A 25,184-nucleotide genomic window follows, 5' to 3' on the forward strand; every position below is an offset into this window, starting at 1 on the left:
GAGGTTGCAGTGAGCTGAGACTGCACCATTGCACTGCAGCCTGGGCAACAAGAGCAAAACTCCGTCTCAAAAAACAAACAAACAAAAAAACCCATATGGTTTTCCACATTAGCTTTACCATTTTACATTCCCACCAACAGTGCAAAACAGTTCCAATTTGTTCACTTCCTCATTCATACTTATTTTCTGTTTTTGTTTTGATTGTAGCAGTCTTAAGATTGGTCATATAGTCTATATTTTATGTCATAATATCCATCCCAAGTGGGATCACCAAATCTGAGGATGACCCACCTAGCTGTTTTCCCAGGATGTGGTAACTAATAAAAATTTCACTTCTGAAACCAGGTGAGGTGGCTCATGCCTGTCAATCTCAGCACTTTGGGAGGCAGATTGCTTGAGCCTAGGAATTTGAGACCAGTCTGGGCAACATCATGAGACTCTGTCTCTACAAAAAATAGAAAAACTTATCTGGGCATGGTGGTGCACACCTGTTAGTCCCAGCTACTTGGGAGGCTGAGGTGGGAAAATCGCTTCAGCCTGGGAGGTTGAGGCTGCACTGAGCTGTGATAGTGTTCTTCAGGGTCACTATTTAGCCTGGGTGATAGAGTGACACTCTGTCTCAAAAAGAAATTTCACTTCTTTATTTTTATTATTTTTATTTTGTTTTGAGATGGAATCTTACTCCATCACCCAGGCTGGAGTGCAGTGGCATGACTTCAGCTCACTGCAACCTCTACCTCCCAGGTTCCAGCGATTCTCCTGCCTCAGCCTCCTGAGTAGCTGGGATTACAGGCACGTGCCACCATGCCCGGCTAATTTTTGTATTTTTAGTAGAGACAGGGTTTTGTCATGTTTTCCAGGCTGGTCTCAAACTCCTGACCTCAAGTGATCTGCTTACCTCGGCTTCCCAAAATGTTGAGACTACAGGTGTGAACCACTGCACCTGGCCAAGAAATTTCACTTCTGTATGGAAAATGTGGTTTGGCATCGGCTGGCAGAAGAGCAAAGTGAAGCCTGGCATGGTGGCTCATGCCTGTAATCCCAGCCCTTAGGGAGGCTGAGGAGGGTGGATCACTTGAGGTCAGGAGTTCAAGACCAGCCTGACCAACTTGGTGAAAGCCGGTCTCTACTAAAAATACAAAACATTAGCTGCGAGTGGTGGTGGGTGCCTATAATTCCAGCTATTCAGGAGGCTGAGGCAGGAGAATCGCTTGAACCTGGGAGGCAGAGGTTGCAGTGAGCCAAGATCACCCCATTGCTGTCCAGCCTGGGTGATAGAGTGAGACTTTGTCTCAAAAAAAGAAGAAAGAAGAAAGAAGAAAGAAGGAAGAAGGAAGAAGAAAGAAGGAAGAAGAAGAAGAAGAAGAAGAAGAAGAAGAAGAAGAAGAAGAAGAAGAAGAAGAAGAAGAAGAAGAAGAAGCAGCAGCAGCAGCAGAAGCAGCAGCAGCAGCAGAAGAAGAAGAAGAAGAAAAGAAGAAAGAAGAAGAAAAGAAGAAAAAGAAAGAAGAAAGAGAAGGAGAAGAAGAAGAAGAAAAGGAAGAAGAAGAAAAGAAGAAAGAAGAAAGAGAAGGAGAAGGAGAAGGAGAAGAAGAGCTACACTAGTCTGAACCCTTAGTAGAGGGCACTGCTGGGAGGGGTGGGTGGGGTTGAGAGCTCAGGGGAGCACCTGGAGTACACACCTTTAGCTGTGGTGCCTGAGGAGATAGGCGTACAGAGGGAAGAACCTCAGCCATTGGTACTGGCTGGAAAGGAGAGAAGAGAGCAGGCCCCAGTCACTTTCAGGAATCTCCTTGGGGTGATCTGAGATCCTTGGTCCCCCTAAGTGAAGGTGATTAAGGGTTGCCCTTGGCGGGGCCCTGCGGGAATCCCTGCCAGCTTCTGTCTCCTTTGAGTTTGAGAAATTGAGCTGGGGTTTAGCTTCCTCATCTGGAAAATGGAGAGAATGATAGAACCTACCTCTGAGGACTGGTGTACGATTCTGTTAGTCCATTCTCACATTGCTATAAAGAAATGCCTGAGACTGGATAATTTATAAAGGAAAGAGATGTTACTGGCTCTTGGTTCTGCAGGCTGGACAGGAAGCATGATGCTGGCATCTGCTCAGCTTCTCGGGAGGCTTCAGGAAACTTACAATCATTACAGAAGGCAGAATGGGAGTAGCTGCATCACTTGGCTGGTGCAGGAGTAAGAGAGGGATGTGGGAGGTGTTAAATACTTTTTTTTTCTTTTCTTTTCTTTTTGGAGACAGAGTCTTGCTCTGTCATCCAGGTTGGAGTGCAATGGCGCAATCTTGGATCACTGCAACCTCTGCCTCCTGGGTTCAGTGATTCTCCTGCTTCAGCCTCCCGAGTAGCTGGGACTACAGGTACCCACATCCATGCCTGGCTAATTTTTTGTATTTTACTAGAGACAGGGTTTCACCATGTTGCCCAGGCTGGTCTTGAACTCCTGACCTCATGTGATCTGCCCACCTCAACCTCCCAAAGTGCTAATATTACAGGCTTGAGCCACCATGCCCAGCCAGTGCTACACACTTTTAAACAACGGGATCTCAGGCTGGGCATGGTGGTTCGTGCCTGTAATCCCAGCACTTTGGGAGGTTGAGGAGGGCAGATCACTTGAGGTCAGGAGTTCAAGACCAGCCTGGGTAACATGGTGAAACCCCATCTCTACCAAAATATACACTAAAAAAAAAAATTAGCTAGATGTGGCGGCATGTGCCTGTAATCTTAGCTACTCGGGAGGCTGAGGTAGGAGAATCGCTTGAACCCAGGAGGCAGAGGCTGCAGTCAGCCAAGATCATGCCACTGTGCTTCAGCTTAGGCAACAAGAGCAAGACCCTGTCTCCAGACAAAAACCAAAAAACCCACAACAAGATCCCTTGAGAATTCACTCACTATCTGGAAAACAAGCGCCAAGAGGATAGTACTAAACAATTCATGAGATACCACCTCCGTGATCCAAACACCTTTCACCAGACCCCATCTCCAACACTGGGGATTACAGTTCAACATAAAGTTTGGGTGATGACACAGATCCCCACCATATCAAATTCCCTGAGATGAGGCTGGCACCGCCTGGAGCATGGTGGTGCTCGGCACATGGGAAGCCCTTCCTGCCTGGTTACTGTTATTCATGTTATGGTTACCCACCCACTTTGTCTTGGTTCCTTAGGAGCTGGCCCTAAAGCAAGGATCTGAGTGCAAGTAACTTTTTGGGGGAAGTGATCACAGAAAATACCAGCAAGGAAGAAGAAAGTGAACCCCAAAGAATTGAAAACAGGTACTCAGACAAATAAATGTGCATGCATGTTCAGAGTAGCATATTTCATAATAGCCAAAAAGTGGAAACAGCCCAAATGTCCATCCACAGTTGAATGGATAAAGAAAATGTGAGGCTGGGTGTGGTGGCATGCAGCTTAGTCCCAGCTACTTGGGAGGCTGAGGCAGGAGGATCACATGAGGCTGGGAGGTCAAGGCTGGAGTGAGCCATGATCACACCACTGCACACCAGCCTGAGTGATGGAACCAGACCCTGTCTCAAAGAAGAAGAAGGAAGGAAGGAAGGAGGGAGGGAGGGAGGGAGGGAAGGAAGGAAGGAAGGAAGGAAGGAAGAAAGGAAGGAAGGAAGGAAGGAAGGAAGGAAGGAAGGAAGGAAGGAAGGAAGGAAGGAAGATTACTCAGCAGTACAGGGAATTAAGCTCTGGTTGATGCTACAATGTAGATAAACCTCGAAAACAGGATGCTGAGTGAAGGAAGCCAGACACAAAAGGCCACATAGAATTTGATAGATTTATAGGAACTATCCAGAATACTTAAATCCATAGAGACAGAAAGCAGATGAGTGGTGCCAGGGGCTCCAGGGAGGGAGATTGCAAAGTAGCTACTAACAGGGATGGGTTTTTTGGGGGGGATAATGAAAATGTTCTGAAACTAGCTGGGCGAGGTAGCTCATGCCTGTAATCCCAGAACTTTGGGAGGCCAAGGCAGGAAGATCGCTTGAGCCCAGGAGTTCGAGACTGGCCTGGGCAACATGGCAAAACTCTGCCTCTACAAAAAAAAAAAAAAAAAAAAAAAAAAAAAAGAACAAAAGAACAACAAAAAAAATCAGCTGGGTTTGGTGGCATGCACCTGTAGTTCCAGCTACTTGGGAGACTGAGGTGAGAGGATTACTTGAGCTGGGGAGGTTGAGGCTGCAGTGAGCCATGATTGTGCCACTTCACTCTAGCCTGCATGACAAAGGAGACCTTCAAAAAAAAAAAAAAGGAGAGAAAGAAAAAAAGAAAGAAAGTAAGAAAGAAAGTCCTGAAATTAGATGGAGGTAGTAGTTGCATGATATGTAAATGTACTCAATGCCACTGAATTATTCCCTTTAAAATGATTAATTTTGCGTTATGGGAATCTCATCTTAACTAAAAAAAAAAAAAAAAAAAGGGGAAAGGAGGTGGCGAGTTTCTATTGCGGGCATGCGGGCAGCTGGAGTTTAATTTCACTGGGGAAGCCTGGAGTGAGAGTGGAAGCCATATCTCAGGGTCACTGCACCCAAGGGGTGAGGGAACTGAGGTATTTATCCACCAATGAGCATCAGTCATTGGTTGAGAGCTGCTCCTTTGGGAGTAGGATCTAGGTTTCCCAGCCTGACCGGTTATGCATGAGTAGAGAATGCCCTATGGTAGAGAAGTCAAGAGAGTGACCTTGCCAAAGGCAAGGCTGAGGGCATACGAGCAGGGCCCCAGGTGTATCTATCTGTCCAGCTGGCTGGAGGTCAGGGCTGGGGGGTGAAGAGGTATCCTTGGTGTCTGGGACTCACGTGTGCTGGGAATCTGCTGTGCCCTAGGCACACTGTACCTGACCCCAATGGGTCATCGTCTTGTATGTTGCACTGACCACCCACCCTGTGTGTCTCCAGGATGCTGCCCCTCACCGACCACCTGCTGCACCACCTGGGGCTGGAGAAGACGGCGTTCCGCGTATACGCGGTCTCCGCCCTCCTCCTCTTCCTGCTCTTCTTCCTGTTCCGCCTGCTGCTGCGGCTCCTGAGGCTCTGCCAGAGCTTCTACATCACCTGCCGCCGGCTGCGCTGCTTCCCCCAGCCCCCGCGGCGTAACTGGCTGCTGGGCCACCTAGGCATGGTAGGTGTGGTCGGGCAGGACTGGGCTGGGCTGGGCAGATGTGGGGTAATAGGTAAGGGTGGTGGGCCTGCTGGCTTCCCACAGCCTCCCAAGAATCTGGTTGGAGCTAGAAGCAGATTTATATGATGGTGTATGAGGCTGAGGCTCAGAGAGGGCAAGTAGTTTCCCCAAGGTCACACAGCTGGGAGGAGGCAGAGCTAACTTTAAAGATGAATTATTCAGTGCATCTGGAGCATAAAAATAAATAAATAAATAAATAGGAATTATTTTGGGAGGCTGAAGTGGGAGGATTGCTTGAGGCCAGGAGTTTGAGACCAGCCGGGAAACATAGTGAGACCCACTCTTTACAAAAAAATCCTAAAATTAGATGGGTATGGTGGCACACACCTGTAGTCTCAGCTACTTTGGAGGCTGAAGTAGGAGGATTGCTTGAGCTTAGGAGTTCGAGACTAGCCTGGGGAACACAGTGAGATCCCATCTCTATAAGAAAAATGACAAAAATTAGCTGAGTGCAGTAGTACACACCTGTAGTCCCAGCTACTTGGGAGGCTGAGGCAGGAGGATCGCTTGAGCCTGAGAGTTTGAGGCTGCAGTGAGCTATGATTGCGCCACTGCATTCTAGCCTGGGTGACCTAGTGAAATCCTGTCTCTCTAAGAAAAAAAAAAAAAAAAAAAAAGAACTCTATAATTTGATAGCTATCGCTGTAGCAACAGGTACATTTACCTTTGGAGTTTGGAATCCCAGGGTAGGGATGGAGGTGGGGGGGAGAACATGTCCTATTCCCAATGTGGTTCCACTCTTCTCCCTCGAATGCTGTGGTCCCAGGTCAGGACTCTTACCCTTTTACTGCATGGATTTTTTTTTTTTTTTTTTTTTTTTTGAGACAGGGTCTCAGTCTGTTGCCTAGGCTGGCCTCGAACTCCTAAGCTCGAGTGATTCTTTGGCCTTAGCCTCTCGAGTCCTTTTTAATTTTGCAGATATGTGCCATTTATTTTTCCAGGCAGATATTAACTCCTTCCATCCTCTGGACAATCCTAGGAAGTAGGTCCCATGACTATCCCCATTTTGCTTGGAAGATTACTGAGGCACAGAGAGGTTAAGTAGCTGACCCTAGGTCACACAGCTTGTAAGTGGCAGAGCTGGGGTTCAAACCCAGGCTGTCGAGCTCCAGCCTCCCTGCTTTTAGTTCTACCCTCTGATGCCTCTAGTTTCTGTAGTTTCTGGATGAGATAGGCTGGACTTTTCTTTCCTTTCTTTCTTTTTTTTTCTTTTTTAGAGACAGGGTCTTTCTCTGTCACCTAGTCTGGAGTTTGGTGGTTCAATCATGGCTCACTGCAGCCTCTACCTCCTGGGCTCATGGGATCGTCCTGCCTCAGCCTCCCAAGTAGCTGTGACTGCAAGCCTGCAAGTGTATGCTCCAATGCCTGGCTAGTTTTTGTATTTTTAATAGAGACGGGGTTTCACCATGTTAGCCAGGCTGGTCTCAAACTCCTGATCTCAAGTGAGCCACCGCGCCCAGCCTCCTTTTTTTTAGTTCTACTCTCTGATGCCTCTACTTTCTGGATGAAATAGGCTGGACTTTTCCTTTTGGACTTTTCTCCTTCGTTTCTTCCATCCCCTACAACTACTCGGGCCTTATCCTCTACTGCTGGTCTATGGTTCAGCCTCCTCCTTGGGTTCCTACCTTCAATTTCATCTCAGTGCATCTCCCATCCTGGCTCCAGAGGGATTCTTGCATCCAACCACATCCCTGACCCTGCTCACACACCCTCCATGGCTCCCTATTGCCATTCAGAGAAAGGCTGGCGTTGAAGGCTCTTTTGACTCCAACCTCTGTCCCCCTCACTTACTTCACCATCCCTTCCTAGCTCCATAAAATCACTTCCCACTCCTGTAACAAAGCTCTCACCTCCAAGGCCTTTGCCCAAACTTCACCCTCTGTCCAGATAGGCTCCTCTGCTAGATAAACTTCTACTCATTCTTCATGCCCCATGTCCAGTGCCCTTACTCTAGAAAGCCCTCTCTGGATTTGATGGTTGTCCTAGAGGGTGTGACCAGGCTCTAGTGCCTGAAGGAGGTGGCCAGGGCCAGCTCTAAACCCAGCCTTGATGCTGTACATCCAGCCCAGCTCCTAGGCCCACAGGGGCTGGGTGAGGCTGCAATTGAGTCTTGGGTGTGGACACAATCAGGGCTGAGCCTGACAGAGAAGGAGACACAGCAGCTAGAAAGGAGTTATTTGTTGGTTTACTCATTTGGCAATTGCTGAGCCTTATTACTGGCTAGGCACTGGGTTAGCCTGCTTTGTATCTGAGCTCTCCTCTAACTTTCACAGCCTGTGAAATGAGGATGGCTCTGTCCTATTTCGTGGATTCACACTTTTATAGATTAGAGCACAGAGAGGTTAAGTGGCTTGCCCAAGGTCACACAGCCGCTGAAGGGTTTGAACTTGGATTTGTCTGACGTTGAGCCTGAAGCTTTCCTGCCTCATACAGCAGGTTGAGGAAGTGCTGTTTTACAGCTCGGTGGCCTGGGTTCCTGCACTAGCTTTGCAGATGATGCCGGAGCTTGCCCATATTCCTCTTAACCCATTTTTGGATGCAGTGGCCTGACGTCCAGCTGCCAGCTCCTGCATTTTAGGGGCTTTCTCTGGTGGCTGGAGCTCACTCTGCAAATGAAATAAAGGCTGGGCACAGTGGCCCACACCGTTGCAGTCAATCCCAGCACGTTGGGAGGCCAAGGCAGGAGAACTGCTTGAGCTTGGGAGTTTGAGGCCAGCTTGGGCAACATAGGAAGACCCAGTCTTACAAAAAATTTTAAAATTAGCCAGGTGTGGTGGTGCGTGCCTAGAGTCCCAGGGCCTGTCCTGTTGGTTCTGTGAACTTGGGAGTTAATGCCCCCAGGAGTGACCCTCAGCCAATGAGTGATGGGTATTGGTGCATAAATACCCCAGCTCCCTCGCCCTCAGGTGGGATGACTCTGAGATGCAATGTGCTACTCTGTCCTCCCAGCTCCCCATTGGGACCAAGCTCTGGTTGCCCTTGGGGGTAACTTCCTTGACACCTCATCCTTTACTGGCTGTCTTCTTTTCCCATTTCACTACCCACATTTTTGGGGATTATCCCCCAAATAAACTACCAGCCCTAGAACCCTTGTTTCAGGACTTCATTCTGGGGGAGCCTAAGCCAGGACAGTCACCAACTTAACTTGTAACTTCAGAAAAGCCATTCGACCTTGCTGAGCAAAAATAAAATGAGGAAAATAATAGCAACGGTCTCCTAGGGTTCTTGTGCCAAGCAAATGTGCCAGTACATGAAAAGTCTCCACCGTAGGGACCAACACAGTACAGACACCTATATGTGGTGAAGATAACAACAATAATAACATCTTATTACTCACATAGCAAGTACTTGATAAATGTCAGCCATGACCATCTTTGTGTTTATCATTACTATTTTTATTTTTTACTTATTTATTTTTTTGTGATGGAGTCTCACTCTGTCACCCGGGCTGGAGTGCAGTGGCATGATTTTGGCTCACTGCAACCTCCGCCTCCCGGGTTCAAGTGATTCTCCTGCCTCAGCCTCCTGAGTAGCTGGGACTAAGGCACCTGCCACCACGCCTGGCTAATTTTTTGTATTTTTTAGTAGAGACGGGATTTCACTGTGTTAGCCAGGATGGTCTTGATCTCCTGACATTGTGATTCGCCCACCTTGGCTTCCCAAAGTGCTGGGATTATAGATGTGAGCTACCTCGCCCAGCCTTATTTTTATTTTTATTTATTTATTTATTTATTTTTTAAAGACGGGGTTTCACCATGTTGGTCAGGCTGGTCTTGAATTCCCGACCTCAGGTGACCCGCCCACCTTGGCCTCCAAAGTGCTTGGATTACAGGCATAAGCCACCATGCCCGGCCTCTTATTTTTATTTTTTAAGAGAGAGGTTCTTGCTCTTGTCACCCAGGCTGGAGTGCAATGGCACAATCTCTGCTCACTGCAACCTCCGCCTCCCTCCAGTGTTCAAGCGATTTTCCTGTCTCAGCCTCCTGAGTAGCTGGGATTACAGGCACCTGCCACCATGCCCAGCTAATTTTTGTATTTTTAGTAGAGATGGGGTTTCACCATGTTGGCCAGGCTGGTCTCGAACTCCTGACCTCAGGCAATCCACTGGCCTCGGCCTCCCAAAGTGCTGGGATTACAGGTGTGAGACCTGATGCCCAGCCATTATGTTTAGTTATTGAACATCAGCTATGTGTCAGGCCCATGCTGGGGCTCTTGCTTTGCTATTTTGTGAATCCTTTCTACTGGCCTCAGAGGGAGAGTTGGTTCTTCCCCATTTTTCCAATGAGAAAATGGAGGCCCAGGGAGGTGCAGCCAACTGCCTGAAATCATCATGTAGCACCACTGGGCTTGTTTTGTGACTAGAGGAGACGGCAGGAGGAAGGTGCCAGGGGAAGCTGGGGCTGGGCACCTCCTCATTGCTCCTCCCTTATCTCTTGCAGTACCTTCCAAATGAGGCAGGCCTTCAACATGAGAAGAAGGTACTGGACAGCATGCACCATGTACTCTTGGTGTGGATGGGACCTGTCCTGCCACTGTTGGTTCTGGTGCATCCTGATTACATCAAGCCCCTTTTGGGAGCCTCAGGTAGGTGGGCTGGGCCTCAGAGCAATGGGTGAGTCCTCAACTCCCAGAGCCTACTTGAGATTCTAGGCAGGTGGGATATCCAGAGGAAGGGTCGTTTGAATAGGGCTTTGAGGGATGAATAAGAGTTTGCCAAAGCAAGAATGGCAGGCCAGATTGTGAGGACAGTATGGGCAAAGATGTGACAATGACTGAGTTCCAGGAACTTTGAGGAAATGTCCATCCATCTGGCAGTCAGAGCCAAGCATGTTTTGATAGGCAGTTGTTCCCTATGGGTTGGTTAAGTAAGTGTTGCCCAATTTTTGGCCATGGCACTCCCATCATTTGATTCTTACACTCTCATTGTGGCCATAACTCTTGGTGACTCAGCCTGCAGCCTGCTGTCATCACTCGGGCTGACTCTGACTGGAAGGGAGGGAGATGTGGAAGAACTGCTTCTTCCTTGAGCAGTCCACACCTATCCCAGGATGTGAAACTCTCAAGTGTGCTTGGCAAGCTCTTGCTCAGCCTTCAACACCCAGCTCCAATGGCTGCCTCCTCCAGGAATCCTTCTCTGACTTCCCAGACAGACCCATTCTCAGTCCTAATCCTTTGGGCCTGGTATGTCTGTGTCCAGCTCTGTCTTCCTCATGAGCAGGGCTCTGGATTCTCAGTGTGATGCCTTGTGTACCTGGTGTATTTGTTTGTTCTCACGCTGCTATAAATGTCTGCCCTAGACTGGGTAATTTACAAAGGAAAGAGGTTTAATTGACTCAGAGTTCCACAGGGCTGGGGAGGCCTCAGGAAACTTACAATCATGGTTGAAGGGGAAGCAAACACATCCTTCTTCACATGGCAGCAGGAAGGAGAAGTGCCAACAAAAGGCGGGAAAGCCCCTTATAAATTCATCAGATCTCGTGAGAACTCATTCACTATCATGGGAACAGCAGCATGGGGGTAACTGCTCCCACGATTCAATTACCTCCCACTGGGTCCCTCCCATGACACATGGGGATTATGGGAACTACAAGATGAGATTTGGGTGGGGACACAGCCAAGCCATATTATCTGGGCACCTCCGGAGGCATCAGGGGACATTTGATGAATGAGCTCCAGTAGGTCAGGCATGGTGGCTCACACCTGTAATCTCGGCACTTTGGGAGGCCAAAGCAGGAGGGTTGCTTGAGGCCAGGAGTTTGAGACTAGCCTGGGCAACATAGTAAGACCCTATCTCTCAAAAAAAAAAAAATTACCCAGTGGCCGTGATGTGCACCTGTAGTCCCAGCTACTTGGGTGGCTGAGATGGGAGGGTCACTTGAGCCCAGGAGTTTAAGACCAGCCTGGGTAATCTAGCAAGACCCCATCTGTACAAAAACATTTAAAAAATATTAGCCGGGTGTGGTGGTGCATGCCTGTAGTTCCAGCTACTGAGGAGGCTGAGGTGGGAAGATTGCTTGAGCCCAGCAGTTGGAGGCTGCAGTGAGCTGTGATTGCACCCAGCTATGAACTGCACTCCAGCCTGGGTGACAGAGCAACTTTGTCTCTAAAAAACAAAAAGTGGGAGGGGCAGGTTCCAGGAATTTTAGGATCTCTGGACCCAGCTTCATCTCTACAAGTACGCATGTGGGCACTGTCTCCAGGACTGCCACCCAGGAGCTGTGAAAGAAGCTGCCACCCTCTACTTCCCCAACTATTCCTTCTCAATGCCTCTTTGTCCCCCGATTAACACATTTGTGAAGGGATGATGGTCCCCATGGAATAAGGGGAAAACCTAGACCTTGGAAGGGACAAGTGGCTTTTCCGAGGGATGAGTCCCAACTTGTGGGAAAAGCCCTGGGCCAGGACTGAGGTGGGTTGGCTTCAGAGTCTGGCTTTGGCACATGCTTACAGTGAGACCTCAGCCATTTACGTAGCCTCTCTGGATCTCAGTTTTTGATCTGTAAAATGAGTGCCATTGTGAAGGCTGAATAATATAATGTGGATAAGAGGCCATGTGAAGTGTCTCATTCCTGAAATCTCAGCACTTTGAGAGGCTACGGCAGGAGGATCACTTGAGTCTAGGAGTTCAAGACCAGCCTGAGCGACAGAGCAAGACCCTGTCTCTACAAAAAATTTAAAAAATTAGCCAGGTGTGGTGGTGCGTGCCTGTAGTCCCAGTACTCAGGAGGCTGAGGTGGGAGGATTGCTTGAGCCCAAGAGGTTGAGTCTGCAGTGAGCTATGATTATGCCATTGCATTCAGCATGGGCAACAGAGTGAGATTCTGTGTCTAAAAAAATTTTTAATGAGATTCTGTGTCTAAAAAAATTTTTTTAAGTTAAAAAATAATGTGGCTAGGTACTAATAAGGGTTTCCCTTCTGCCTTTTAAACATACCTTTTTCTTTCTCTTTTCCTCCTTCCCTTCCTTTTCCTCCCTCTCCTCCTCCTCCTTCTATTTCTCTCTTTACTCCTCCTCTTCCCCTGTCCTCCTTCCTCTTTTTCTTTTCTTTTTTTGAGATAGAGTCTCGCTCTGTCACCCAGGCTGTAGTGCAGTGGGGTGATCTCAGCTCACTGCAACCTCTGCCTCTCAGGTTCAAGTGATTCTCCTGCCATAGCCTGCCGAGTGGCTGGGACTATGGGTGTGCGCCACCACACCTGGCTAATTTTTGTATGATGATGATGATGATGATTTTTTAGTAGAGACAGAGTTTCACCACATTGGCCAGGCTGGTCTTGAACTCCTGACCTCAAGCGATCCTCCCACCTCAGCCTCTCAAAGTGCTGGGATTACAGGCATGAGCTAGGAGGCCTGGCCTCTCTTTTTCTCCTTTCTCCTTCCTCATCCCTCCTCCTCCCCCTCAGACCGTCAGTTTCCTGAGCACCATCCTGCCTGGTTCTGAGACTCCAAACAGACGAAGGAGTCGCGCCCCAGTAGGGGCTGGCAAGTAGTAGAAGCTTAAGCCTCTTGCCCTCCCCTCCTTCGGGTGAGGCAGGGGATGTTCTGTGTCCTCCACCAGAGAAGCCAGATAGGGAACTCCAGGATGGAGAGGGTGGGTGTTCCTGCCTGGAATGACACAGATCAAGCTCCAGTCACAGACTCCACCCCTGACCAGGAACTCGTGGGGCCACACCTGGGAGTAGCTTGCTGCTCCGAGCTTGGAGGTGCACAGCCCTTGAACCCAGAGGTGGGCCCAGCTCCTGTTGGAGCCTCAGTTTCCCCATCATCTTATAGGCCTTTGGACTAGGAAATTTTAATGAGAGAAGGTAGGTAAACATGCTTTATAGAGAACATCATGATATATGGGCATGTAATTATAACTTGCTTTCACATAATCGGAGGTGAAATTCATGTAACATGCAATCAACCATTTACAAGTGAACAATCAGTGGTATTTAGTGTATTCACCATATTGGTAACCACCAGCATTCTCCAGTTTCAAAATTTTTAATCATCCCATAAAAAAACTCTGTACCCATTGAGTAATCATTTCCCATTTCCCTCCTCCTCCCGTCCCCTGGTAACCTTGAATCTGCTCTCTGTCTCTATGGATTTTTATTCTGAGTACCTCATAGAAAGGGAATCATATAAAGTGTGACCTTTTGTGTCTTTTTTTTTTTTTACTCAGTATAATGTTGTGTTGTTGAAGTTCATTCACGTTGTAGCATGAATCAGTTTCTTTCTTTCTTTGACACAGGGTTTCACCCTGTCGCTAGAGGCTGGAGTGCAGTGGCATAGTCATAACTCATTGCAGCCTTGAAGTCTTGGGCTCACGCGATCCTCCTCCTGCCTCAGTCTCTTGAGCAGCTGGAACTGCAGGCATGCACCACCATGCCCAGCTGATTTTTATGTTTATTTTTGTAGAGATGAGTTCTTGCTGTGTTGTCCAGTTGGTCATTAGGGAGGACTTCCTTTCATTGCATGGATTTTTTTTGTTGTTGACCCATTCATCTGTTGATGGACACCGGGTTGTACCTACGTTTTGGCTGCTGTGAATCATGCTACTATGGACATATGTGTTCAAGATTTGGGATGGACATATGTTTTCGTTTCTCTCTTGGTAGATACCTAGGAATAGAATTGACAAGTCATATGATAATTCTGTACTTAACTTTTTAAGAAACCACCTTGCTGTTTACCACAGCAGGCGTGCATTAATTTTCTATGAACAGGAAACTCAGCTATTTATCTCACAAGTTCTTGATGCCAATAAATAATCATTTTAATCATAGTAATAAAAATAGCCAACAGTTGGTCAATTATTCATTTACATATACACGTATTTAATGAGCACCTACTATGAGCCAGAAACACAGGAGTTTGTTGGGTCTTATAGGGATGCCATGAGGAAAGATTGTTCTATTTTCATCTTTGGCAGTGAATATGTCCAGGCTTACATATCTAGTTAGTGGCAGTGCTGGGATTTGAACCCAGACCTGGCTGGCCCAGAACCCCAGGTCTCAAACACAGTGATATGAATCTTTCTGAGCATGAGTTTCTCCTTGCTGGAATCATGTGGGGGCATTTCATACACCGTCTTATCCATGGTAGGCATGACCATCTCCCCGTCTTTTTTTCTTTTTAAAAAACATTTTTTTAGAGACAGTCTCACTGTGTTGCCCAGGCTGGTCTTGAACTTCTGGGCTCAAGTGACCCTCCTGCTTCAGCCTCCCAAAGTGCTGGGACTGCAGGTGTGAATCATGGCACCTGGCCTACCATCTTCTTTTCGCTGGAGGGCGAAACTGATGAGGAACGTGGACACAGACTTTCCTGGCATTGAGAGGTCAGGGTTGGAGTGGAGAAGGAACCTGAGGATGAGAGAGCAATGGTTCAGCTGAGAAGGGAGTTTGGAGAAGGCTTCCTGGAGGAGGTGTCAGTGAAGTGGGGCCGTGAAGGATGCCTAGGAGTTTGCCAGACAAGGAGTCCCAGATGGAAGGTCCTACCAGTGCATTGATGTGGAAATGTGAAAATTCCAGGGGAATTCAGGTGACCTAGGGTGGCTGGATTGAAGGTGATGTGTTGGGAGGAATAGGAAATGAGACTGTCAGTTAAGCAGGAACTGGACTGCAAAGTGAATGAACTTTTACTTTATCCTGGGAGTGATAGGGAGCCATGGGAGGTATTTGAACAAGGCAGCTGTTGACCAGATCTGGGTGTCAGAAAGACTACTGTGGAGCCTATCTTGGAGTCCAGAGCCCAGAGAAGAAAGGAGGGACTAGACTCTCACTTTCCTCTTCAATGCTGCCTCCTCCAGGAAGCCTGCCCTGACTTCCAACAGCCCTTTTCCTGAGCCTTCCTTAGCACCTAGAACACTTTTACCTTCTTGGTAATTGCATGGCATGCCTCTGCTCTCCTTTCCTGCCCCACTCAGGAGCTCTTCTAGGGAGGGCATAGATCTGAGCCATCAGTGGGTCCCCAGCATCACCCAGTGTGGGTTGGGCACAGAAAGGCAGCAGAAGAGGTGTGTTGAATAGGGGGATGAGTGGACAGATGACTGTGCATGCAATTGGCAAATTCCCAGGGAGTGTGTGTGTGTAGGTGGCTGAGTCACATTCAGGTAACAGTGATATTACTCGAATTTCAGGTACTTTCTTCCTGGGCCTCTGCCAATTCAGCCCCATATCTGTTCAGTACATAGAAGTATCCATCCATCCATCCACACATCCATTTATCTACTCATTCATTCATCCACCTGCTCATCCATCCACCATTCACCCATCAGCTCATCCATTTATCCACTCATTCATTGATCCACCTGCTCATCCATCCACCATCCACCCATCAACTCATCTATCCATCCATCCATCTATCTGTTCATCCATCCATTCACCTATCCACCCATCCATCCATTCACTCATCCATTTATCCATTCATTCATTGATCCACCTGCTCATCCATCCACCATCCACCCATCAATTCATCTATCCATCCATCCATCCATCTATCCATTCATCCATCCATTCATCTATCCACCCATCCATCCATTCACTCATCCATTTATCCACTCATTCATTCATCCACCCGCTCAACCATCCACCATCTACCCATCAACTCACCCATCCATCCATCCATTCATCCATTCATTCATCTATCCATCCACCAATCCACTCATCCATTTATCCACTCATTCATTCATCTACCTGCTCATCCATCCACCATCTGCCCATCAACTCATTCATCCATCCATCATCCATTCATTCATCTATCCATATACCCACCTACCATCTATCCATTCATTATTCATCCATCCACTCATCTATCCACCATCCACCCATCCACCATCCATCCATCCATTCATCCACCCTCCCACCCATCATCTATCCATCTGCTATTCATCCATCCATCCATGTACTCATCTGTCCATCTACTCATCCATCCACCCATTTATTATTTCATTCATCTATCTTTTAATTGACTTATTTATTCCTTTAATAAAAATTTATTTTGTATCAATACATCAGTGACCATCATGAACCCTCCTATTAACGGGCTTGTAACTGGGTGGATACAATCCAGAGTGACTGCTGGGTCAGGGGTGGGGAGAAGCATTCAAGTTGAGACCACAGGATGAGGGAAGAGTGTTTGGGGCCGAGGCAGCAACTGGTAGAAAGTCTTACAGCGAGAAAGCACACACCTTTTTTGAGGAGTTGAGAAAAGTTCTGCGGTGTGGCTGTGCATGGTGGCTCAAGCCTGTAATCTCAGCACTTTGGGAGGCTGAACTTGGAGGATCACTTGAACTCAGGAGTTTAAGACCAGCCTAGGCAACATAGCGAGACCCTGTCTATACAAAACATTAAAAACTTAGCCAGGTGTGGTGGTGTATGCCTGTAGTCCCAGCTACTCGGGAGGCTGAGGTGGGAAGATCACTTGAGTCCAAGAATTGGTGACAGCAGTGAGCTCTGATTGTGCCACACACCCCAGTGTGGGTGACAGAGCAAGACCCCATCTCAAAAAAAAAAGTTCTGTTGTGTTAGTTCTGTGATGTTGAATGGTGGGTGGAAGACAGAGGTGTCTTGAGAGAGAGCTGAACAATGGTAAATCATTCAGGGCCTTGAAAATGGGCTGATATGTGAGGGTGATGGGTGGTGAGCAGGAAGGGGCATAGTCAGATCTGATAGTCAGATGAGATTCTCCTGGTGCCAGCATGAGAGACACACTGGAGAGGGTGAGGTGGGAGGCTGGGAGCACAGGAGGTGTGATTCATATGGCCTGAGCTGGAGAAAAAAAGGGGGTGGGTTAGGGAAAGGCTCAGGTAAAGAAGGCCATTCTGGATAGACAACTCAGCCTGGCCAAAGGTTCAGGGGTGATCCACAGCATGTGTGAGAATAGGGTTATCTGGTATATGTTGAAGGATGAGTTGGGAGAGGCATGGAAGGGCCAGATGGAATAGGGTTTCAGTGCTAGGCTGAGCCTGAACTTTTTACAAGGGCAATGGGGAGGCCTGGGAGGCATTTGAGCAGGAGAGGCTCATGTTCAGATCAGTGTTTTATGAGGCACTTTCTTAGATAGGTGTGGAGGATGGACTGGAGGAATGCTGTGGGAGGTCAGAGCCCAGTGAGGAGGCCTAAGGAAGTCATAAGCAAGGTCAAGGTTAGAACTCGGTTTGGAGGCCTGGCATGGTGGCTCATGCTTGTAATCCTAGCACTTTGGGAGGCCAAGGCAGGCGGATCACTTGAGGTTAGGAGTTCAAGACCAGCCTGGCCAAAATGGTGAAGCCCCATTTTTACTGAAAATACAAAAAAATTAGCTGGGTATGATGGTGGGCACCTGTAATCCCAACTACTCAGGATTACTGAGGCAGGAGAATCGCTTGAACCTGGGAGGCGGAGGTTGCAGTGAGTGAAGATCGCACCACTGCACTCCATCCTGGGTGACAGAGCAGACTCTATCTCAAAGACAACAAAACAAACAAACAGAAACTCTGTTTTAAGTCATTATTGCCCCTTTGCCCTCCACAGCTGCCATTGCCCCCAAGGATGACCTCTTCTATGGCTTCCTAAAACCTTGGCTAGGTGAGTCCCAAGTGGGTAGGCTGAGGCTGGGGCTTCAGAGAAGAGAGGGAAGAGCATGGGGTTCCTTGGAGGGTTTCAGAGTAACAGGAGAAGCCCCTAACCTCAGTCTTCTGGGCCCAGGGGATGGGCTGCTGCTCAGCAGAGGTGACAAGTGGAGCCGGCACCGCCGCCTGCTGACACCAGCCTTCCACTTTGACATCTTGAAGCCTTACATGAAGATCTTCAACCAGTGCACTGACACTATGCATGTGAGTCCTAAGGCTTTGTGGGAAGAGGGTGTCTTGGGAGTGAGGCTGGTCCAGGCTCCAACTCATGCTTGGGCAAGGCATGTGACATCAGGAGGCCTCACTTACTTTATCTGTAAAATGAGCTGGTGGTGAAAATGCAGCGGATCCTTGTCAGGCTGCCTGCCCATCTGTGGTTTCCATGCGTATTCACCATATATCTCTCTTGCAGGCTAAATGGCGGCGTCTGGCAGAGGGCCCAGTGGTCTCCCTTGATATGTTTGAGCATGTCAGCCTCATGACCCTGGACAGTCTTCAGAAATGTGTCTTTAGCTACAACAGCAACTGCCAAGAGTGAGTGTGATTCTTCTTGGTAAGATGGAGCCAACTGCTCTAGATGGCAGGAGAAAGGGAACTCCCAGGTGTTAGACCACTCTGGCCCATGGGAGCCCTGCTACTGATGGGCCATGTGGTTCCAGGAAAGTAACCAGCTCTCTGAGCTTCACTATTTTTTTTTTTTAATCAAAAAAATGGCCGGGCGCGGTGTCTCACGCCTGTAATCCCAGCACTTTGGGAGGCCGAGGCGGGTGGATCACAAGGTCAAGAGATCAAGACCATCCTCATCAACATGGTGAAACCCCGTCTCTACTAAAAATACAAAAAATTAGCTGGGCATGGCGGCGTGTGCCTGTGATCCCAGCTACTCAGGAGGCTGAGGCAGGAGAATTGCCTGAACCCAGGAGGCGGAGGTTGTGGTGAGCCGAGATTGCGCCATTACACTCCAGCCTGGGTAACAAGAGCGAAACTCCGTCTCAAAAAAAAAAAAAAAAAAAAAAAAAAATGGACATAATACTTCCTTCCCCAAAGTCATTGTGTGAGAATTAAATGAGATAATGTGGGTCAATGACTTGGTACATAGTAGGTGCTTAGTAAATGTTAGTATTTTTTCATTCCACTATGAAGAGTGTGTGGTCTTTGGACAGTGTCCCTCCCACATGCTGAGGCTCAGTTTCCTTGTTTGTAAAACAAAGATGACCATCTCTTACTCTCTGAGAGATGCTTTAAGGATAAAATGATGCAGCACTGCCCTGGCACATAGTCGATACTCAGAGAATATTTGTTGAGTAAATGAATCAAATAACCAATGCCCTGGTTTATTCATTCATCCATCAAATATTCATTGTGTACCTACTATGTGCTTTGGCACCGTGCTATTGCTGTTGAGGACAGGGTGGTGAACAACAAACAGTCACAGTTCTGTGAAGTTTATAGTCTAAGTGGGGACATAAGGGATGAGGGAGATAATTAATGCAAAGCTTGCAACACATAGTTGGTCCTCAATAACAAACTAGTGTCTTTGTTACTTTAGACATTATAAAGGCATGTTCCAGTTGGATAAGGCAAAGATAGTAATTAAATCAAGATGGCCTTAAAAATTAAATAATTAATTCATCCAAGAAATATTCACTGAGTACCTACTATGTGCCAGCCCTGAACTAGGTGCTGGGAACACCATAGTCAACAAGAAAGACAAGATGTTGCTTTTCTAGAACTCCCGTTTTAGTGGGAAGACAGGCAGTAACCATGAACAAGCAAATAAACAAGAAAATGACAGGCTGCAATAGGTGCATGAAAACAAATGCACTTCAGGAATAAGTACAGCTCCCTGCAAGCTGGCTTCACCCTTTAGTTTTTTAAAAAAATAATAGCTTTATTGAGATACAATTCTCATACTACACAATTTACTCATTTAAAAAATACACTTGAATTGCTTTTAGTATATTCAGAGTTGTGCAACAATTACTACAGTAGATTTTACAATATTTTCATCAACCCTCCCCCATCCCAAGAAACTTTATACACTTTAGCAATCCTTCCCCTTCCCTTTCTCCTTCAGGTCTAGGTAATCACTAATCTACTTTCTGTCTCTATAGATTTGCCGGTTATAGATATTTCACACAGATGGAATCATACAGACTTTTGTGCCTGGCTTGTTTCACCCAGCATAATGTTTTAAAGGCTCATCCATATTGTAGCATGTATCAATTATTTCTTTTCATTGGTGAATAATATTCCATTTACCATATAATACCACATTTTGTTTATCCAGTCATCCATTGATGGACACTGTTTCCTCTTTTTGACTATTATGAATAATCTGCTATTAACATTGATGCACAAGGTTTTGTGTGAAAATATATTTTTAATTATCTTGACTATATACCTAGGAGCAGAATTGCTGGGTCATATGGTAATTCCATTTTAAACCTTTTGAGGAACTGCTAAACTTTATTTCAGTGGGTTTCAACATAGTACAAAGTGTTTGTACCATTTTGCTCTCCCAACCAGTGATGTGTGAGAGTTCCAATTTCTCCATAGTCTCACTAACACTTGCTTTTTGTTGTTGTTTGTTTGCTTTTTAGAGATAGGGTCTTGCTCTGTTGCCCAGGCTGGAGTGAAGCCCAACACTTGTTATATTTATAAGTTTTGATTCTAGTCTGCTTAGTCGGGGGAAGTAGTATCTCGCTGTGGTTTTGATTTGCATGTCTCTGGTGGCCAACTCTGTTAAGTATCTTTTCACGTGCTTGTTGGTCATTTCTGTCTTCTTTTGAGAAATGCCTATTCAGATCCATTGGCCATTTAAAAATAAGTTTTAAGAATTCTTTATTTATTTTAGGTATCAATCCCTTATCAGATATATAATTTTCAAATATTTTCTCCCATGCTGAGGAGTGTAGCCATTTAGTTTTAGGGATGCTACAATTACTATGCCTATGTAAAGTCCTTATCCCTCTTTGGGCCTGTTTAAAAATATACCTGGGACCAGGTGTGGTGGCTCAGGCCTACAACCAAGCACTTTGGAAGGCTGAGGCTGGAGGATCACTCAAGCTCATGAGTTCGAGGCTGCAGTGAGCTATGATTGTGCCACTGTGCTCCAGCCTAGGTGACAGAGGAAGACCTTATCTTAAAAAAATAAATAAAATGAAAAATAGAGTTAATACAGGGCTTCTCTTTGTTGTCTACTCACTGGGGAGAGGAGGCTTATTTTAGCCAAGCCATGGGTCTGGCGATGCTGTGCTAAAGGAAGGAGCTGCGCTCATGGCTCCCCTTCTCCCTGGCAGGAAGATGAGTGACTATATCTCTGCTATCATCGAGTTGAGTGCTCTGGCCGTCCGGCGCCAGTATCGCTTGCACCACTACCTTGACTTCATTTACTACCGAACAGCGGATGGCCGGAGGTTCCGGCAGGCCTGTGACATGGTTCACCACTTCACCACTGAAGTCATCCAGGAAAGGCGGCGGGCACTGCATCAGCAGGGGGCCGAGGTCTGGCTTAAGGCCAAGCAGGGGAAGACTTTGGATTTCATTGATGTGCTGCTCCTGGCCAGGGTGAGGCTGGGACCTGGAGGGTGGAGTCCTGCCTAGGATGGCCTCCCCGGGAATTGCATGTACAATGATAAATGTGAAAACTCTATATGGCATGGTGGCCCACATGTGTAATCCTAGCACTTTGAGAGGCCAAGGCAAGAGGATCACTTGAGGCCTGAAGTTGGAGGTCAGCCTGGGCAACACAGGGAGACCCTGTCTCTACAAAAAGTAAATAAGTTGGGTGTGGCGCTGCATGCCTGTAGTCCCAGCTACTTGGGAGGCTGAAGCAGGAGTGTGGTTTGAGTCCAGGAGTTGGAGGCTGCAGTGAGTTATGATGGTTCCACTGCATTCCAGCTTGGGCAACAGAGTGAGACTCTACTTCAAAACAAAACAAAACAACACACACGCAAACCAAAACAAAATTCACATGGGTCTGAGATGGGGTCAGAACAAGTAAGACTCACTGGGTGAGTTTTCTTGGGCTGCTATTACAAAGTACTGCAAACTAAATGGCCTAAACGTCAGCAATTTATTCTCTCACAGTTCTGGAAGCTAGAAGTCCAAGATCAAGGTATCTGCAGGGCTGGTTTCTTCTAAGGGCCATGAAGTATGAATCTGTTCCAGGCCTTGCTCTCTGGCTTGCAGAAAGCTGTCTTCTCCCTGTGTCTGTGGATCATCTTCCCTCTGTGTCTGTCTCTGTCTTCATCAATTTGTATAAGGACACCAGTCACGTTGGATTAGGGCCCCACCCTAATGAGTTCATTTTGCCTTGATTACTTTTACAAAGACTCTCTCCAAACATGGTCATAGCCTGAGGTATCAGAAGTTAGGACTTATGAATTCTAGGGGTGGGGGGCAGGGCACTATTCAGCTCATAACAATCGCAAAGATGAAACACATGACCTTGAAGAGATGGGACGCTTGCAGAGGTGTGTGGTCACTCATTGATGTGTCTGTGGACCTTTTGGGTTCTAGATTCAAATAGTCCCGGATTCCAGTTCTGGCTCTGTTCCTTAGAGGATGTTTGAGCTTAGCCTCAGTTTCCCCATTTATACCATGGTGATCACAAAACCTGATCACAAGGTTGTTGTCAGGCATCCAGTGGGATGCTTGGTGTTAGAGGCTGCCCCAGAAATATGAACTCCCTTCTCCTCACTGCTGACTTTCCATCTTTCTTTTCTTTTTTATTGTTTTTAAAAAATTTAATTTAAATTAAATTAAAGTTCCAGGATAGGCTGGGTGCTATAGCTCACGCCCATAATCCCAGCACTTTGGGAGGCTGAGGCAGGTGGATCACCTGAGTTCAGGAGTTTGAGACCAGCCTAGCCAACATGCTGAAACACCATCTCTACTAAAAATAGAAAAAAAAAAATTAGCCAGGCATGGTGGCATGCACCTATAATCCTAGCTACTCTAGAGGCTGAGGCAGGAGAATCGTGTGAACCCAGGAAGCGGAGGTTGTAGTGAGCCAAGATCGCACCACTGCACTCCAGCCTGGCAGCAAAAAATATATATTTTTTAATTTAATTTAATTTTAAGTTCCAGGATACATGCGTAGGACGTGCAGGTTTGTTTTGTTACACAGGCAAACATGTGCCATGGTGGTTTGCTGCACCTGTCAACCCATCACCTACGTATTAAGCCCAGCATGCATTTGCTGTTCATCCTGATGCTCTCCGTCCCCCGCCCTGACAGGCCCCAAATATGTGTTGTTTTGCTCCTGCGTCCATCTGTTTTCATTGTTCAGCTCCCACTTATAAGTGGAAACATCTGGTGTTTGGTTTTCTGTTCCTGCCTTAGATTGCTAAGGATGATGGCTTCCAGCTCCATTTAGGTCCCTGCAAAGGACATAATCTTACTCCTTTTTATGGCTGCATAATATTCCATGGTGTATATGTACCACATTTTCTTTATCTGGTCTTTTCATTGATGGGCATTTGAGTTGATTCCATGTCTTTGTTATTGTGAGTAGTGCTGTAATGAACATATGCGTGGATGTATCTTTATAATAGAATGACATATTTCTTCAGGTATATACTCAGTAATGGGATTGCTGGGTCAAATGGTATTTCTGGTTCTAGGTTTTTGGGGAATTGCTATACTGTCTTCCACAATGGTTGAACTAATTTACATTCCCACCAACAGTGTAAAAGCATTCCTATTTCTTCATAGCCTCAGCAACAGCTCTCACCCAGGGTCTTGCTCTGTCACCCAGGCTGGAGTACAGTGATGCAGTCATGATTCACTGTAGCCTTGACCTCCTGGGCTCAATCCTCCTGCCTCAGGTTCACCAGCAGCTGGGACTACAGGCTTGCATCACCAAGACTGGCTAATTATTTTTTTGTAGAAATGGGGTCTTATTATATTGTCCAGGCTAGTCTTGAACTCCTAGGCTCAAGCGATCCTACCAGGCATCGTAACTCATGCCTGAATCCCAGCATTCTGGGAGGTTGAGGCAGCTGGATCACTTGAGGCCAGGAGTTTGAGACCAGACTGACCAACATGGTGAAGCCCCATCTCTACTAAAAATACAAAAATTAGCTGGGCATGGCAGTGTGCACCTGTAATTCCAGCCATTTGGGAGGCTGAGGCATGAGAATTGCTTGAACCTGAGAGGCGGAGGCCGCAGTGAGCTGAAACTGAGCCATTGCACTCCAGCATGGGTGATGGAGTGAGACTCTATCTTGAAAAATAATATGTGGGGGAGATATCTGAGTTTTGAGGAGCCCCTAGGAGGCAGAGAGTGGGATGAAGTGGTCTGAGCATCCTCTACTGCCCATTCCAGGATGAAGATGGAAAGGAACTGTCGGACGAGGATATCCGAGCTGAGGCAGACACCTTCATGTTTGAGGGTGAGGATGTGGGGTGAGACTGGAGGCAGGCAGGAATGGGCATCATTGTCTGTAGATACCATCTCTGCTTTTTTCAGGCAGCCTCCATTCAGATACCCTTATCTGCCTGCAGGTCACGACACAACATCCAGTGGGCTCTCCTGGGTGCTGTTCAATTTGGCAAAGTATCCAGAATACCAGGAGAAATGCCGGGAAGAGATTCAGGAAGTCATGAAAGGCCGGGAGCTGGAGGAGCTGGAGTGGTAAGTGTGGGGTCAGGGGAATGAAGGGGGCAGGTTGAGGCCAGAGCCTTAAGTGTAAACCTCTGCTCTCCCACTTATTGATTGTGTGAACTCAGAGAAGCTTTAGCTTCTTGAATAGCAATTTCTTCAACGATAAAATGGGGGTGGTGATAGTGCCTATGCCTGCCTCATAATGCAGAAGTTCTCAAAGTGTCTTGGTCAGCAATTGTTGCAATAATGCTGCATAACAAACAGCCCCCAAACTTAGTGGTTTATAGCAAGCATTTATTTCTTGCTTTTGCCTGCACACATTTCTTGCTCTTTTCTGCTCATTAGTTGCTGCTGGACTTGGCTGGGTAGAGTGGAAGTTGCTTTCAAACTAAGAGCTGGGTTCAGATATGCTTCATATACTTCCTCTCTGGTCTCCTTGGACCAGAGGCTACTACCCTGGGTCATGTTCTTCTCAAGGCAGATTTCAGAAGCACAAAAAGCCACAAAATTTAAAAGCTCGGTTTGGGCTGGCTGGGGTGGCTCACGCCTAAAATCCCAGCACTTTGGGAGGCTGAGGTGGGCAGATCATCTGAGGTCAGGAGTTTGAGACCAGTCTGGCCAACATGGTGAAATCTCATCTCTACTAAAAACACAAAAATTAGCTAGGAATGGTGGCAGGAACCTGTAATCCCCCCTTCTCAGGAGGCTGAGGCAGGAGACTTGAACCTGGGAGGTGGAGGTTGCAGTGAGCTGAGATTGCGCCACTGCACTCCAGCCTGGGCTACAAG

General features: G+C 47.1%; 1 protein-coding gene across 1 annotated transcript in view; it reads left to right on the top strand.

Annotated features, from left to right (window-relative positions):
* The window catches only part of CYP4F22 (cytochrome P450 family 4 subfamily F member 22), a 44,551-nt gene that overhangs the window by 11,953 nt on the left and 7,414 nt on the right, over positions 1-25,184 (top strand). The window contains exons 2-10 of the mRNA XM_003944829.4: positions 3,175-3,282; positions 4,909-5,131; positions 9,631-9,775; positions 17,686-17,739; positions 17,860-17,987; positions 18,196-18,317; positions 21,086-21,353; positions 24,118-24,184; positions 24,297-24,426. Of these exons, the coding sequence (XP_003944878.1) occupies positions 4,910-5,131; positions 9,631-9,775; positions 17,686-17,739; positions 17,860-17,987; positions 18,196-18,317; positions 21,086-21,353; positions 24,118-24,184; positions 24,297-24,426 (1,136 nt within the window). The 5' untranslated portion in view covers positions 3,175-3,282; position 4,909. The remainder of the gene's footprint in view (positions 1-3,174; positions 3,283-4,908; positions 5,132-9,630; positions 9,776-17,685; positions 17,740-17,859; positions 17,988-18,195; positions 18,318-21,085; positions 21,354-24,117; positions 24,185-24,296; positions 24,427-25,184) is intronic.

The sequence above is a fragment of the Saimiri boliviensis genome, chromosome 14 (genome assembly GCF_048565385.1).
Source record: "Saimiri boliviensis isolate mSaiBol1 chromosome 14, mSaiBol1.pri, whole genome shotgun sequence".
Classification (NCBI taxonomy): Eukaryota; Metazoa; Chordata; class Mammalia; order Primates; family Cebidae; genus Saimiri; species Saimiri boliviensis.